Source organism: Anolis carolinensis, unplaced genomic scaffold (genome assembly GCF_035594765.1).
Source record: "Anolis carolinensis isolate JA03-04 unplaced genomic scaffold, rAnoCar3.1.pri scaffold_13, whole genome shotgun sequence".
Classification (NCBI taxonomy): Eukaryota; Metazoa; Chordata; class Lepidosauria; order Squamata; family Dactyloidae; genus Anolis; species Anolis carolinensis.
The window spans coordinates 9,026,288-9,042,098 of record NW_026943824.1 but is presented as its reverse complement, the minus strand read 5'-3'; the positions used below and the strand labels follow the sequence as shown (position 1 = coordinate 9,042,098).

At 39.8% G+C, this 15,811-nt stretch overlaps 1 protein-coding gene across 2 annotated transcripts in view; it reads right to left on the bottom strand.

Moving 5' to 3' along the window:
- The window catches only part of dnah3 (dynein axonemal heavy chain 3), a 58,374-nt gene that overhangs the window by 18,227 nt on the left and 24,336 nt on the right, over positions 1-15,811 (bottom strand). For both annotated transcript variants that reach the window (XM_062964252.1, XM_062964251.1), the window contains 16 exons: positions 15,336-15,450; positions 12,337-12,535; positions 11,813-11,921; positions 10,144-10,257; positions 9,274-9,450; positions 8,418-8,509; positions 6,484-6,703; positions 6,161-6,295; positions 4,601-4,712; positions 4,252-4,493; positions 4,009-4,109; positions 3,657-3,762; positions 2,639-2,768; positions 1,813-2,049; positions 1,292-1,395; positions 367-661 (listed from right to left, as the gene is read on the bottom strand). In XM_062964252.1, the coding sequence (XP_062820322.1) occupies positions 367-661; positions 1,292-1,395; positions 1,813-2,049; positions 2,639-2,768; positions 3,657-3,762; positions 4,009-4,109; positions 4,252-4,493; positions 4,601-4,712; positions 6,161-6,295; positions 6,484-6,703; positions 8,418-8,509; positions 9,274-9,450; positions 10,144-10,257; positions 11,813-11,921; positions 12,337-12,535; positions 15,336-15,450 (2,488 nt within the window). The remainder of the gene's footprint in view (positions 1-366; positions 662-1,291; positions 1,396-1,812; positions 2,050-2,638; positions 2,769-3,656; positions 3,763-4,008; positions 4,110-4,251; positions 4,494-4,600; positions 4,713-6,160; positions 6,296-6,483; positions 6,704-8,417; positions 8,510-9,273; positions 9,451-10,143; positions 10,258-11,812; positions 11,922-12,336; positions 12,536-15,335; positions 15,451-15,811) is intronic.

The following is a 15,811-nucleotide window of genomic DNA, read 5'->3' as shown; positions in this document are numbered from 1 at the left end:
TGCCAAATTTGATCCTGTGAGTGAAAATACATCTTGCAAATCAGATATTTACATTACGATTCACAACAGTAGCAACATGACAGTTATGCAGTAGCAACAAAAATAATTTTATGGTTGGGGAACTGTATTAAGAGGTCACGGCATTAGGAAGGTTGAGAACCACTGTCATAAATAGATTAAAATCTTACCAAAATCAAGAGGAGAAATTGAACATTTGGTGCAGAATATTGATGCTTGTATATTATATCAAACGGGTTGTCCCTGTCTGTTGACAAAGACAGCCCGAATATGTACTGAACAGTGCTTCTGGTCCCATATTGGGAGAAAGGAGAGGTTTGATTAAAACAAAAATAATGTATGTCTCACCCACAAACACAATGGCTTTTTTCCCGGCTGAAGGTCCAAACAATCCCTTCCTTCTCCTGTCCAGCTTTGACATAATAATATCCTGTGTCTGATTTGCTGTGGTTCGGGCAGAAAAATTGATGAAGTTGGGGGTGTATTTCGCCTTTGGAAGCTGGATCAAGAAGCTGTTGGTAATTGCGGATTTCCCGGTCCCAGTGGGTCCCACAAACAACATTGGGATTTCATGGTCCACGTAGGCTTTCAGGAAAAACATCTGTCTGGCTGTTTCCATTGTTGGAATGATAAGTTCTGAAACCTATTATGCAAAGATAATAGGTTAGAACACAGGTATGAAGCGGGGGAAAGTCTTATACTTTTATTTAAACTGGTACATGTAATGGGGTGTAGCCGTTTTCAGTCCTTGTGGAGAAAAAAAGGCAGGGTATAAATAAACATCATCATAATAAATAACAATGGGTTGTCGTGGGTTTTCTGGGCTGTATGGCCATGTTCCAGAGGCATTATCTCCTGACGTTTCGCCCACATCTATAGCAAGCAATCTCACAATCTCTGAGGATGCCTGCCATAGATATGGGTGAAACGTCAGGAGAGAATGCTTCTGGAACATGGCCATACAGCCCGGAAAACACACAACAACCCTGTGATTCCGGCCATGAAAGCCTTCAACAACACAATAAATAACAATTGTGTGTGTGTGTGTGTGTGATATGTGCATAGCTGGACACAAAACCTGAAATTTGGAAAGAGATCATATGCAATTGAAAGATAGGAGGGAAAGCAGTCAGATTATTTTTGTTCTTGCACAGAGAATAATGAACATTATGATACAGATAAAACTACACAATGAAAGATCCCACCATTTCATGAGATTCATTAGGTAACAGCTTCCTGCGCTTGCATGAACCTTGTGGTGCAAACTTCATACCTTTGTACCAGCCGCGATGGTCTGCTCTTCTTTTGTTATATACTCTGTCCACATGTTCCATTGTCCACTAGCTTGCTTATGAAAATAAAAGTCGTACACACTTCCTGGTTTGAGAGTATAGGGTAAAAACTTAATAAGGAAACAAAGGAAACAAAATAGATTTTACTTTTTTCTTTTCAATTACAATACTAAGACCTGTTTCTGCTTTTTCTTTCCAACTCAGACTCTCCAAATCTATTGTATATCATCATCACCATCATCATCATCATGGTCATGATAATTATGATCAAGATCATCTTCAAACAAATTAAAAAACATATAAAATCCATAAAATGTACAAGTTAAACTGAGTTTAAACAATCAAAATATGTCCTCCTCTCTGCTGTCCCTCCAGTGGCAATTGTTCACTCATTGTCTTAATCTCTGGAAACAAAATGCCTGTCGTAAAATCGTGATGTACCTTATTGTGTACAGAAACTAGTTCATAAAAGTCACACAAATATATGTCTATAAATCTGCACCTCTTTCTGGGAAGATATTATTTTTGGTTAGCTTCACACTTTTGGGACGTGGGTTTTCATCATCCATTCCCATCAGAAGATTTCGGTAGAAGTGGTCAAATTTCTTTCTGCTCTCTGCATTGAGGGTGCCACCAATGGTCCAAACCAAGGCAAAAAGGAAGAGGCCTTGAAGCCACAAGGTGATTTGCTGACTGGACATGGTTTCTCCTTCTTCGTCACTGGAATGACTTATTTCATCTAAAAGTAAATATAGATTTGGAAAGCTGATGATAACGGCTGTTCCCAGATGAAAAGCATAGTCAGGTGCTATTAAAGTACAAATCCCCTTTCCATCCTCATCATTGTTTCTCTGTGTTGTCGAAGTCTTTCACTGGATTGCTGTGGTTGTGGGTTGCTAACACCTCCCAACAGATGATTCCTCCAGGCAAGAAGCAGCCAGGCTTTGAAGCTGCAAGGATATTCAGTGCTAATCAAGGTGGCCAATTGCAACATTCACACTTGCCTCAAGCATACAAGAGTTCGACAGATATATAAACCCCACTTGCCTAGTTTCCAACAGACCTCACAACCTCTGTGGATGCCTGCCATAAATGTAGGTGAAATATCAGGAAAGAATGCTTCTGGAATATACAGTCCGGCTAGTCCAGAAAACTCACAGCAAGCCATCATCTCTCTCATTTACTCTGCCCTCATTTCTTTCCTTCTGAATTTCATTTGAACAAGGACTCAAATAGATGTTGTCGGGCTAATTTCTTTTAAAAGTAACTCCCTAAGCTCTGAGATGGGGTGACAAGTTGATAGGAGATGATGTTCACAAGATCCTTACCAAGCAAAGCAGTAAACAGGTTCATCATGGTATAGGTGAGATGTATGGGAGATGTCTGAAGGAAGACTCTGCAGTAAAGGCGAATGAAATCCAAGCAAGGCTGAACTAACCACATGAACAAGTCTTCAATCTGCAAATTGAAAAGGCTAAGTGGCTTTCAAACTTAAAAGAAATCATGTTACTAATTAATAATTAGTAATAGTCTATCCACAGCCAGTAACAAGCGTCCAGAGGAGGGCAACTAAAATGATTAAGGGTCTGGAGAACAAGCCCTATGAGGAGAGGCTTAAAGAGCTGGGCATGTTTAGCCTGCAGAAGAGAAGGCTGAGAGGAGACATGATAGCCATGTACAAATATGTGAGGGGAAGTCATAGGGAGGAGGGAGCAAGCTTATTTTCTGCTGCCCTGCAGACTAGGACACGGAACAATGGCTTCAAACTACAGGAAAGGAGATTCCACCTGAACATCAGGAAGAACTTCCTCACTGTGAGGGCTGTTCGGCAGTGGAACTCTCTCCCCCGGGCCGTGGTGGAGGCTCCTTCTTTGGAGGCTTTTAAGCAGAGGCTGGATGGCCATCTGTCGGGGGTGCTTTGAATGCGATTTCCTGCTTCTTAGCGGGGGGTTGGACTAGATGGCCTTTGAGGTCTCTTCCAACTCTACTATTCTATGATTCTATGATTCTATGAGTAAGCAGACCTCACAAAGGCAACGTAACAGTGTTAATTTTATCAATGGCTGCTATTGTGCAATTGAACTTTGCATAATCATTGTGGACAGAATGGCAGACGACTAATGGAAAGAGCTGTTTTGTGTTCCATTTTGTTAAATTCTTGCTTAGCAATATATTATGAGAATAAGGACATTGTTAGCTGAGACAATGCAGAGGGCTGAATTACCACCACAAAAGGTCAGATTTGGCCCAAAGTTTCCCACTCATGTCATACATAGTCATTTGATCATTTCCTCTCTATTTGCTTTCATTTTTTAAAATTCAGAAGAAAACTACAGTTATACGCACCAGTTCTTTGTGTACATCTTGCAAGACTGAAGGCAATGTGTTCATATATGAATCTTTCAGAGGCTTCCAACCTAACTGATGAGGTTCCATGTAAATCATCCCACACCTAAAGAAGGAATGGATAGCAGTTCGTGGATCCTCCTTGCTGAAGCAAAAGAAACTGCATGAAGCTCCCATGTTGACTATATCCTATTTTCACTAATATAATCAAATCATTTATTTCGGTCATTTATTTTCCTGCTGCACAGTGCTTCTGACGCCTGAGGCCACTGTTTCACACTAGCTAATGGTAGAGATGGCCCCACACACACCCACAAACACACATCCTCTTCTCATTGTTGTCAGACATTACCGGCTGACTGTGGCAGGAGATGCTTGTTCCAGATCTTCTGGCTCAAACATTAAGCTCATTTTTGCACTCATCTGAATGATTTCACCACTCATTAAGCACAGCTGGAACAAAAAATATCATGGAACCCAGAATCAGTCACGTACACGGAAGATATTGTTTTATATAGTAAAGTTTTTGTCATAAAAATCATCCAACACTGCAATAAGTGGCCTGGCAGAGTGAAGTAGTGGAGATAAAAAATACCTTCTTATTATCGTCTAGTACGGTGTTCATGTTCTCTATCCAAACAGCATCCACTGGGCCGTCAAAGACAATCCACTTCCTGTCCTCGGTCGTAGAGCAAGCCTGTTCTCTGAAAGTGTTTGCAAGGACACCATCTGTCCATTCATGGCTGACAGGGTCGAAACAGCCATACAGCTGCCCCATGGTGATCGCTTTGGGATTGATAATTCTGAACTCGACGGCAGATTCCTCTGATGAACTATCTGAGAAAAGGAGAAGGAAACGATTATCTCTGAAGAATCGCAAGGGAAAATCACTAGCATACACTGATACAGAAAACCATGCTAATTGAAAGGAATTTAATACCTACTTTGGCTCAAATCCCCGAGAGCTGCAGCTAGGACTTTGTAGGCACTGGTTTTGCCTCCCATGGGTTCCCCAACAATCATATAGCCATGGCGTACCATCATCATTTCATAAATCTGCACCAATAAGATCAGTGCTGTAATAAATATGTTGTATCAACAAATGTCAAAGTAATTAGATTAAACTCTTTTCCGTGGTACAAGAGACCCCACTGAGAGGTAGAAGGAAGCTTTCAATCATAACCAAAAGGTTAATGTATTTTGACTCTGAACTGAGTTGTAGATTGACATATCATCCAGTACATACACTTTCAACAATACAGCCAAATGTTTCCCCAGAGCCAAGTTCTGTTGTTGTTTTTTTTTTGTTTTTGTTTTTTTTGAAGAATTGTAAACAATTACAATGAGAAAGAAAAGTGTGGCAGGCACCTAAAGAAGTGATGAATAAGGAACTTTGTATTAGATGAGATTTAAGGTGTAGGGAAGTATGTGTTATAGAAGAATGTAATGTAAGCTAAGATGTGTGTGTGGGCTGCTTTCGGTGTATGGTGGTGACGGGGATAGTTGGATCAACTGCCTGATGTACATGGTAAAGGACTGATGCTCAATACACCATACCTCTTTCAAGAATGCACGTTTGCAATGCAAAAGTAGGCTTCTATTAGCTTGATGTGATTTCTCTTAAGATCTCACACATGTACATTGTATTGGCTTTTAAAATAGATAGCCTACTTTTCTCCCACCTTGAGATGCAGGGAATTACTCATGGTCCCAAAGAAAAGGATATTTCACCTGTGTTTCTGGCACACAATGCAAATATGAAGTCCAAAAGACATTATATAAGCATAGAGCTGAGTGACTTCTATGGGGACTCCTCAGTCGTGTCAGTTATAACTCTGAGTGAAGAAAGGTTCTAGTCTTTCATGAGTACCCCAAAAGTATATTCAATAGTTCTCCAGACAAATTTCCAGAGGACATTTCACACACTGATATTTGTTTCAGTAGGGATATTCCAATTCCTCAAGGACTGGATATTGATCTACACCAGGCATGGGCAAACTTGGGCCCTCCTGGTGTTTTGGACTTCAACTCCCACCATTCCTAACAGCCTCAGGCTTAAGCAGCTGAGGGGAAAAGGAAGGGGCCTGAGGCTGTTAGGAATGGTGGGAGTTGAAGTCCAAAACACCAGGAGGGCCCAAGTTTGCCCATGTCTGATCTACTCCATTGGATCTTGGCCTGAGAAACAAGGAGCTTATCACTATGTGCGCTGAAGATTTGCAGAAATACAACTGTTATATCACAAAGAAAGATGAAAGATCCATTTCCCAAGTAATAGCCTAAGGAGACATTCTCAATGGTCACTAGAAACAATCAAATCTGGAGTGCCAAATGGAAAAGAATAACAGAAAATTATATTGTGAAGAAAACACGAACTGGCTAGTTCTGGATCTTTAAAGAAAAGACGGGTTTGAGGATATGTTGCAACAAATCCACTTATCCTCTTATGAATAAAAATATTCTACTTCATGCTCTTTCCAATGTGCAAATATGAAAAGTAAAGAAACCTGAATAATTTTTCCAATAAACCATGGCACTGGCTGAAGATTCATTTTTTGGATATTCTGATTCAGAGCCTGGATGAAGAGCTCATAATCGGGTTTGGGCAGAATCACTCCAGGAAACAAATCCGATATGATCCCCTGTGAAATGACAGAAAAGAATGTCATTTAAAGCCATGGCTTCTAGGAGTTGCTTCCAGTTGCAAAAATGAATACACAGATTCTTTCTTCTGGGTTGGTTTTTGACCATCTCATCCAGATTTGTCTGCCTGCAATAATACAAAAGCTGCAAGTGTTATCAGTATCGAAATAACAATCTGTTATCTTACCTGAAACAGAGGAACATCTTGTGCTAAAAATTTCGCTAAGTTAACATCCAGCAGTGCCCTCAGCAGTAATACGCTTTCATTTTCATCTGGGTACTTTAGCTTCAGGTTTCCTGCTGCTGTCAGGACAGATTTTACTGCACGCATTCCGTAATCATAATGATGCTGTGATGATAACTGTTCAGAACAGAGTCGATAGGTAGCAACAATTTTCTGGGCAAGACTGTAGAAGAATATAATATATTACCATTTATGAACGCCTATTTAATAAGAGTAGCATACATTCACATGACTAAATACCTGAATATTTAGAGACAAGCTAATTTACAAACAACCCACACTGGAAGAAAAAATATTCAAATGCTCACTGTGTGGAAACATTGCAGGAATTACAATACATGAAAGAACTCATGTAGGCAATACATCTAAAGCAGGCTCCACACCCACTGAACAGTCTTCCTTAATGCAGATCTTAGATGGAGGAGAATCTTAGCCCTTTTTTATATAGGGTTGAAGACATTTATTTTACATTCACCAGATGAAGCTGCTAAATTGTATCTAAAGCTGGGGGTAGTGGCTGGTGGGGGCTTTAATAATAATAATAATAATAATAATAATAATATTAATAATAATAATAATACACTTAGTTTATATTCTGCCCTTCTCCCCTGGGGACTCAGAACAGATTACAGCATTTACATACACAGGCAAACATTCAATGCCTTTACAATCATATACAATGAGACAGACAAACATAAACAAAGGCAGAGGCTTCTCCTTTCATTTCCGGCTTTCTGGAGACGGTGCTCATATCTGGCTGTGGGGAGGTGCTTTCTCCATTTTCAAGCCAAGGAGCCTGCGTTGTCACCTCCTGGTCATGTGGCCGGCAAGATTGCTTGGAGCATCTCTTTACCTTTTCCCACTGAAGCAATACCTATTTATCTACTCACATTTCCATGTTTTCAAACTGCCTGGTTGACAGGAACAAGGACTGACAGATGGAAGCTGAACTCGTCTCGCAGATTTGAACTGCCAACCTTCAGGTCAGCAATTCAGCAGTACAAGGGGATAATAATAATAATAATAATAATAATAATAATAATAATAATAATAATAATAATGTCTATTGTTTCCAAATGCCGGCTGAGATCTTTTGGCACGGCACCCAGTGTGCCCATCACCACCGGGACCACCTGCACTGGTTTCTGCCAGAGTCTTTGAAGTTCAATCTTGAGGTCCTGATAGCGGCTGAGTTTTTCTTGTTGTTTTTCATCAATGCGACTGTCACCTGGGATGGCAACATCAATGATCCAAACCTTGTTCTTTTCCACAACTGTGAGGTCTGGTGTGTTGTGCCGGCATTTGGAAACAATAGACATTGACAAAATTACGATCTGCCAACTGCAAAAGGCCACCCTGCTGGGATCTGCACGCATCATCCGAAAATACATCACACAGTCCTAGACACATGGGAAGTGTTCGACTTGTGGTTTTGTGAAACGAAATCCAGCATGTCTATCTTGTTTGCTGTGTCGTACAACGTCATTGTGTCAATAATAATAATAATAATAATAATAATAATAACAACTATTTTTATACCCCACCACCATCTCCCTGAAGGGACTTGGGGTGGCTTATATGCGGGAACAAGCCCAAAGCATACAACAAGATTACCAACTAAAATGCAGTTAAAAACATAGTAACATGTAACAGACTAATTAAACAATTCAAACAGCAGGGTATAAAACATCATTAAAGGGTATCAAAACAAAGCTCAAGAACCAGTAACCAGGAATATGATGGGGATTAACTCACTGTGCCACTGTAGCCCCATAACTTTAGCCCCAAAGAGTAACTTTTCCAAGAGATTAAGGCACAATACATCCTGTTGAGAACGTTTTAACATGTAAATCAATACCTGGCTATGACTAACATACCTTCTGGAGTCAAGGAATCCCATTGAATAAAGCGATATTTCACCAATCAAAGCATAGTCTGGAACCATCATAGCTACTGTACGGAACAAAGCCTAAAAAATTACAAAAGGGGGGGGGGGAAATAACCACAAATAACTTGTACTCAAGGTAAAGTACTCTAGCAGATTTCCAAGGTAGAAGGACTGTGACAAAATATTAATATTTCTGTATCTATGTATTACAGTTCTTGAAAGTATCTACGAGTCATTATATTTGATCTGTTGTTTAGGAAGAGATGGAAGTAGATATTTTGTTATCAAGGGATGGTTTTGATGGAGTGATATTACTTGTATTCCTATTATTTCATAGTGAACTGGTTGATGAAGAAGAATCAGCTTGCCAGAACTAGACATTCCATAGATATGTAAACCCACTTTCCTAGTTTCCAACAGACCTCACAACCTCTGAGGATTCCTGCCATAGATGTGGGCCAAACGTCAGGAGAGAATACTTCTGGAACATGGCCATACAGCCCAGAAAACACACAACAACCCTGTGATTCCGGCCATGAAAGCCTTCGACAAACATTTGGCTTGTTGTGGAAACAAGGATTGGTGAAAAAACTTCCATAACGACCCCCTTTTCCCACGATAATAACTCTTCCAGGAATGAATTTCCCTTCTGAGGGGTAGATTTTGCTCACTTCCTGTTGTCTCAGCCCCATTCTTAACAATGACTTGTTTGTAACTCAGAAGTTTGTAACCCAGGGGCTGCCGAAATCCAGATACTTTTTTCCTTTCACACCTAATCATTTTATTTCAGGCTCTGCCCAACAATTCATAATTTTGTAGTTCCACCAGAAGAGGACACAATTTACCTTCAGGTTATCAGGAAGCTCTGCCCGTCCAGCATATCCAGGATTCATAGTGATAAATACCGCACATGTTGGGTTAAGGGAAATCTCGGTGCCTTCAAACATAAATGTTTTGAGTTTTCTAATAATGGCCTGCTGGATACTGAGAATCTGCTGTGCCACTACAGACAGCACTTCAACCTAATAAAATCAATAATATAAAGCTTTACTAAAAAAAAATCCTCTAAAATCTATGTAAAACTCAAAGATGTGGCTGGAATACTGTGCAGATAAATATATTCACCCTGCGGGACAGTGTTCATGTATAAATCACAGTAGTCTGGAAATTCATGATATATTAATGATAAAGGACTGGAGCCTGACATTGCAGGAATATTGAAAACAGCTTTGTTCCAAATCAGTGGGTTTGTACTGTTCCAGTTAATATATAATGCACATAGTGTTAGAATACATGTGAAAGCCTCACATCTTGCATATTATATCTGAGGATATCAGAAGAGCAGGTTGAGAGTAGACATGATGAGGTCCATGCATGAATATGTGAGGGGAAGTCATAGGAAGGAGGGATCAGACTTGTTTTCTGCTGCCCTGAAGACTAGGATGTAGAAAAATTGCTTCAAACTACAGGAAAAGAGATTCTATGTGAACATTAGGAAGAACTTCCTAACTGTGAGAGCTGTTCAGCAGTGGAACTCTGCCCCAGAGTGGGTGGAGGCTCCTTCTTTGGAGGCTTTAAAGCAGAGGCTGGATGGCCATCTGTCGGAGGTGCTTTGATTGCGATTTACCAGCAACTTGGCAGAATGGGGTTGGACTGGATGACCCACGAGGTCTCCTCCAACTCTATGATTCTATGATTTTTTTTTTTACAGTTACCTCAATTCTGTTGAATTCATCAAAGCAGGACCACGCTCCAGCCTGTGCCAATCCTTTAAAGAATTTCCCCATGGCTTTGTAATCAAGACCATCAGAGCAATTGAAGACAACACACTAAGACAAAACAGCACAACATTTTATTCAGATTTGTCACAGTTCTTTCTTCCATGGAAAGAAGAAAGTATCCACATCTGATGGTCAGACCCACTATCTTCAATGACATTTGTAACAACACACAATGGCATCCATGACTGTCTGAAGAATTTTGCTTTCTTTAACAATTTATGTAATAAATATTGTTCTCCAGACACTACCTAAAACGATCTAATTGATATGGGTGTTGTAGTACAGCCTGAGGCTGATGGGCTTAATGATGGTTTAGAGAGAATTGTGGGATATCCTGTGAGATTTCCTGAGGCCCAAAGGATGGAAATTCAAATCAAAGAAATAGTGGCTCTCTCTGGAAAAATCCTGATTCAGAAAGTGCAAGGCTCCAATGTCAGGAAGAGGAGCCAGAAACTGCAATATTAGATAAGGAGTCAGGCAAAGAGTTAAGTGATACGGAAGGATCCCAGGGAAAAAACACCTGGAGATATGGAGGTCAACAAAAGTCCTTATTTACAGATTAGAGCAGAAAATAGGCAGCACCAGTCAGAGTGCTTACGTGGGAAAGCTGAGAATTCATGGGGAAAGAAGCAACTTCATGGCTGTCTATTAATTAGCAATTTGTTTACCTAAGAGTTAGTTCAGGAAATGTAGCATTCAAGTGAGGAAGCTAGGCCTGTATTCTCTGTCTTTGTCTCAAGTCAAGCCTTATTATTGGATTCAAGTATCCTGGAAGTTTTCTATGTTCTCGTTTTGTAATCTTGCTCAAGTTTTTGTTGAGTATATCTTTGCTTGTAGATTTATGTTGTACTTGTGATTTTCTGGCTAACCCTGGACTATATTACTTCAAATTTGCATGACACATTTGGAATTACTGTCTGGTGATCACCTATTGCTAACCCATTTTTGGATTAAACATCTTCTTTCCTTATTCCTACTTTTTCATATACAGTAGAGTCTCGCTTATCCAAGCTCCGCTTATCCAAGGTTCTGTATTATCCAACGCAATTTGCCTTTTAGTAGTCAATGTTTTTGTAGTCAATTTTTCAATAAATTGCAAAGTTTTGGTGCTAAATTCATAAATACAGTAATTATTACATAACGTTATCGTTTACTGAACTGCTTTTCCTATCCATTTGTTGCAAAGCATAATGTTTTGGTGCTTAATTTGTAAAATCATAACATAATTTGATGTTTAATAGGTTTCTCCTTAATCCTTATTATCCAAGATTTTCGCTTATCCAATGTTCTGCCAGCCCATTTATGTTGGATAAGTGAGACTCTACTGTATTTTATGTGTTTTTGCAATAAACTGTTTGCTTATACTCTGGACTCTTGTGTCGTGCTGTGATCATAGGGGTTCCAAGCCTTGGGTGCAACAATGGGCTTCTCTAGTCTACAGAGAATGGGGAGGCTGTAATTTGCACCATACCTCTGACTTTCCACACACCACACTTATTACTATCTCCATAAGAGTTTTTACCCTTGCAATGAACACAGTTGTCTACCTATGGTCTTTAGAGAAGAGTAGAAATGCATCAAGACATTATTACTGTTTTGGTACCTGTTTGGCCAGTGCTTTTGCAAGATCTTTGGTTGTTTCGGTTTTGCCCGTTCCTGCAGGTCCTTCAGGAGCACCGCCCAAGTTTAATTTCAAAGCTCCCATTAGGGTTCTAATACATGGGAAGGGTTTGGAAAATAAGCATTACATAGGTATAGATGTAGAGACATACTAGCATTTTTCAAACTATCAGGTACAAAATTAAAATAGCTTAGTTCTTCATGGTCTTTATTATTTATTGGTCCAAATACTTTCTGACTTATGGCGGCCCTAAGGAGACGTTTTCCTGGCAAAATTTGTTCAGAGGGCTTGGGCTTGGGGTTTGTCTTCCTCTGAAGCTGAGAGAATGTAACCTTCCAAAGATCATCTAGAGCAGGCATGGGCAAACTTTGGCCCTTCAGATGTTTTGGACTTCAACTCCCACAATTTCTAACAGCCTAAGGCCCCTTCCTTTTCTCCCTCAGCCACTTAAGCCTGCTTATGTATGATGCTGTGGAAACTGGGGAAATGGCAGGGAGGCATTTTACCTGTAGCATCGGTCTGTCAGTGGTGTTATCACCAAACGCAGGGAATTGCCAAGGTATTCATAGCCATATTTGGCTTCGGTAGTAATCATTCGAACCATCACGTCGTCATCTTCCCAGTAATATCTCAGCTGAGAAATCCACTGGAAATCATTTAGATCTGAAATCTGGTCTTCGGCCAGTTTTGCAACTACATCGCGTGCTGTAGAATCAAGGATCCTTCATCAAACACATTCAACATACGAGGTCAAATTAGAATCCCAAAGCAAACAAAGGAAATGGGGTGCAAAGTTGTGAGTCAAAATGCAGGGTCACTTATGAAACAACAGCTAAAACAAGCCAAATTAATGACAGAAAGAGGAAAATGGAGAGCACCCAAGCCCAATCTTCTATATATATAAAAGAGTGATGGAATTCGGGCACCGGACAAAACAACAATACTACAGGCCCCCCAGCCTTGAAATTTGACAACACAACCCATCATCCACGCCTCTAGGTTGATACAACAAAAATAAAATAAAAATAAAGTCCTAATTAGAGGGAGAGCAATAATTGTTTTTATCCAATTGCTGCCAGTTTAGAGGGCTAATCTCTGCCCACTTGGTCTCCTAGCAACCAATTCAGCCAAGGGACAGCCAGGGTTCAGTTAGGGGACAGGCAGATTTAGGCCTCACTTAGGCTTCTTCCACAGATTATCTAATTTGCACTGGATTATATGGCAGTGTAGATTCAAGGCCCTTCCACAAAGCTATATAACCCATTTATAATCTTATATTATCTGCTTTGCACTGGATTATTTTGAGTCCTCACTACCATATAATCCACTTCAGTGTGCATTTTATACAGCTGTGAAGAAGGGGCCTCATATAATCCAGTTCTAAGCAGATAATATAAGATTATCAATATACAGTAGAGTCTCACTTATCCAACATAAACAGGCCGGCAGGATAAGTGAATATGTCGGATAATAAGAAGGGATTCAGGAAAAGCTGATTAAACATAAAATTAGGTAATCGTTATACAAATTAAGCACCAAAACATCATATTATACAACAAATTTGACAGAAAAAGTAGTTCCATGCACAGTAATGCTATGTAGTAATTACAGTAAAGTCTCACTTATCCAACACTTGCTTATCCAACGTTCTGGATTATCCAATGCATTTTTGTAGTCAATGTTTTCAATATATCATGATATTTTGGTGCTAAATTCATAAATACAGTAATTACTACATAGCATTACTGCGTATTGAACTACTTTTTCTGCCAAATTTGTTGTCTAACATGATGTTTTGGTGCTTCATTTGTAAAATCATAACCTAATTTGATGTGTAATAGGCTTTTCCTTAATGCCTCCTTATTATCCAACATATTCGCTTATCCAACATTCTGCCAGCCCGTTTATGTTGGATAAGTGAGACTCTACTGTACTGTATTTACAAATTTACCACTAAAATATCACAATGAATTTAAAACACTGACTACAAAAACATTGATCACGAAAAGGCAGACTGCGTTGGATAATCCAGAACATTGTATAAGCGAATGTTGGATAAGTGAGATTCTACTTGAATATGAAATAATTACTGGGATAGAATAATGCAGAACAATATAATCTCTAAAACCAGGACAGTAAATAACCAACAGTCTGAAAGCAGGAAAATTGGAAATTCCACAAAGGAAACAATCAGGACCAGCTAAATAACTCCCAAGAAAGGATTCTTCCAGAAAGAAGCTGAGAAGGCAGTGAAGCACTGTGTATTATCAAAGTCATTATTATTACTATCATTACTATTATTATTATTATTATTATTATTATTATTATTATTATTATTATTGTGTTACGGTCAACCGTGAAAATGAATACAATCTGGCTCCAAGTATTCAAAAACATTAAAATCAGATTATATAAAAACTAATGTGGTATAATAAAACAGAACAATACAATCTCTAAAATCAGAACACTACATAAAGAACAACATTCTTAAAACAGGGGAATCCCACACAGGAAACAATCAGGGCCAGCTAACACCTCCCAACAAAGTATTCCCATCATCAAAGTCTGGCAAATCCTCTGTTTTCTCAGGAACACAGACAGTAAAAACACATAAAATATCACAAACAACACCACTCTGAAAACAAGGGAATTCCAGACAGGAAACAATCAGGGCCAGCTAACACCTCCCAACAAAAAATTCACTCGGAGGAAACACCCAGGCTTTAAATCTGCAAGGCCATTACATCCTAATCATTTTTCCTAATTGCAGCATTCATACTTGCCTCCAACAGACCAAAAAAAAACCAATCAGAAATATTGTATATTCACAACCTTTAGGAAATAATATCCCCTGATGGCGCAGCGTGTTAAAGCGCTGAGCTGCTGAACTTCTGGACCGAAAGGCCGCAGGTTTGAATTGGGGGAGAGGAGAGAGCCCCCACTGTTAGCCCCAGCTTCTGCCAACCCAGAAGTTCAAAAACATGTAAATGTGAGTGCATCAATAGGTACTGCTCCGGCGGGAAGATAACGCCACTCCATGCAGTCATCCCACATGACCTTGGAGGAGTCTACGGACAACGCCGGCTCTTCGGCTTAGAAATGAAGATGAGCACCAACCCCCAGATTCAGACATGACTGGACTTAACGTCAGGGGAAAACCTTTACCCTTTACCTTAACTACCACCAATTCCTCAATACTTTATTTCCCATACCACCATACTTCGCCACAGCAACGCGTGGCCGGGCACAGCTAGTTCCCATATATGAATGCTAAACTGTATTCAGATTCTCCAGTGGTGTCAACAGACAGGCTGAACAGGTGGTGAGGCTCAAAGCAGTTTCAGAAAGATTACAGGTGTGTAGGGCTTCCTTCTTCGTATACTAATCCCAACCCTCATCCTAATCCATGCCTTATCCCATAACCTCAACACAATGTCAACTTCTTAATTCATGCAGTGCCTCTCCTGCTGCCGTTGACTCCTCCCCAGCCCTTCCTTCCATTTACCATGGACATCGATGACTGTGAGGGCTCCCAGGGTCAACCGAGCTCCACCTGACAGCTTTCCTCTCACCAGTTCAACTATTTCTGCAATTTGTTTGTTGCTTTTCTTCAAAAATTCCTGTAGTAAAAACAGAAGGGAAGAATTTACCGGGGGGGGGGGGGGGGATTGATACAATACCATACTTCTCTCACTTGATTAAGGATTATTGTTACTCATTAATATAAATTTCCTGGAACAGAATTCATGTAGCTCTCACCCAGTCATAAGTTAAACATTATGTATTCATTTTATGAAAATTCATTTTTGAATAAAGAGATCTGGGACATGTTACTTTTTGGACCACAGCTTCCGGATTCTTCCAAATGAATGGCCAATAACATGCCAGCTCAGAGATTCTTAATAAGGCAGTCCAAAGGATGCCTTTCCTAAGCAATGAATTATGAAGTGGATTGTTCACTTGCCAGCTCATAGACTTATA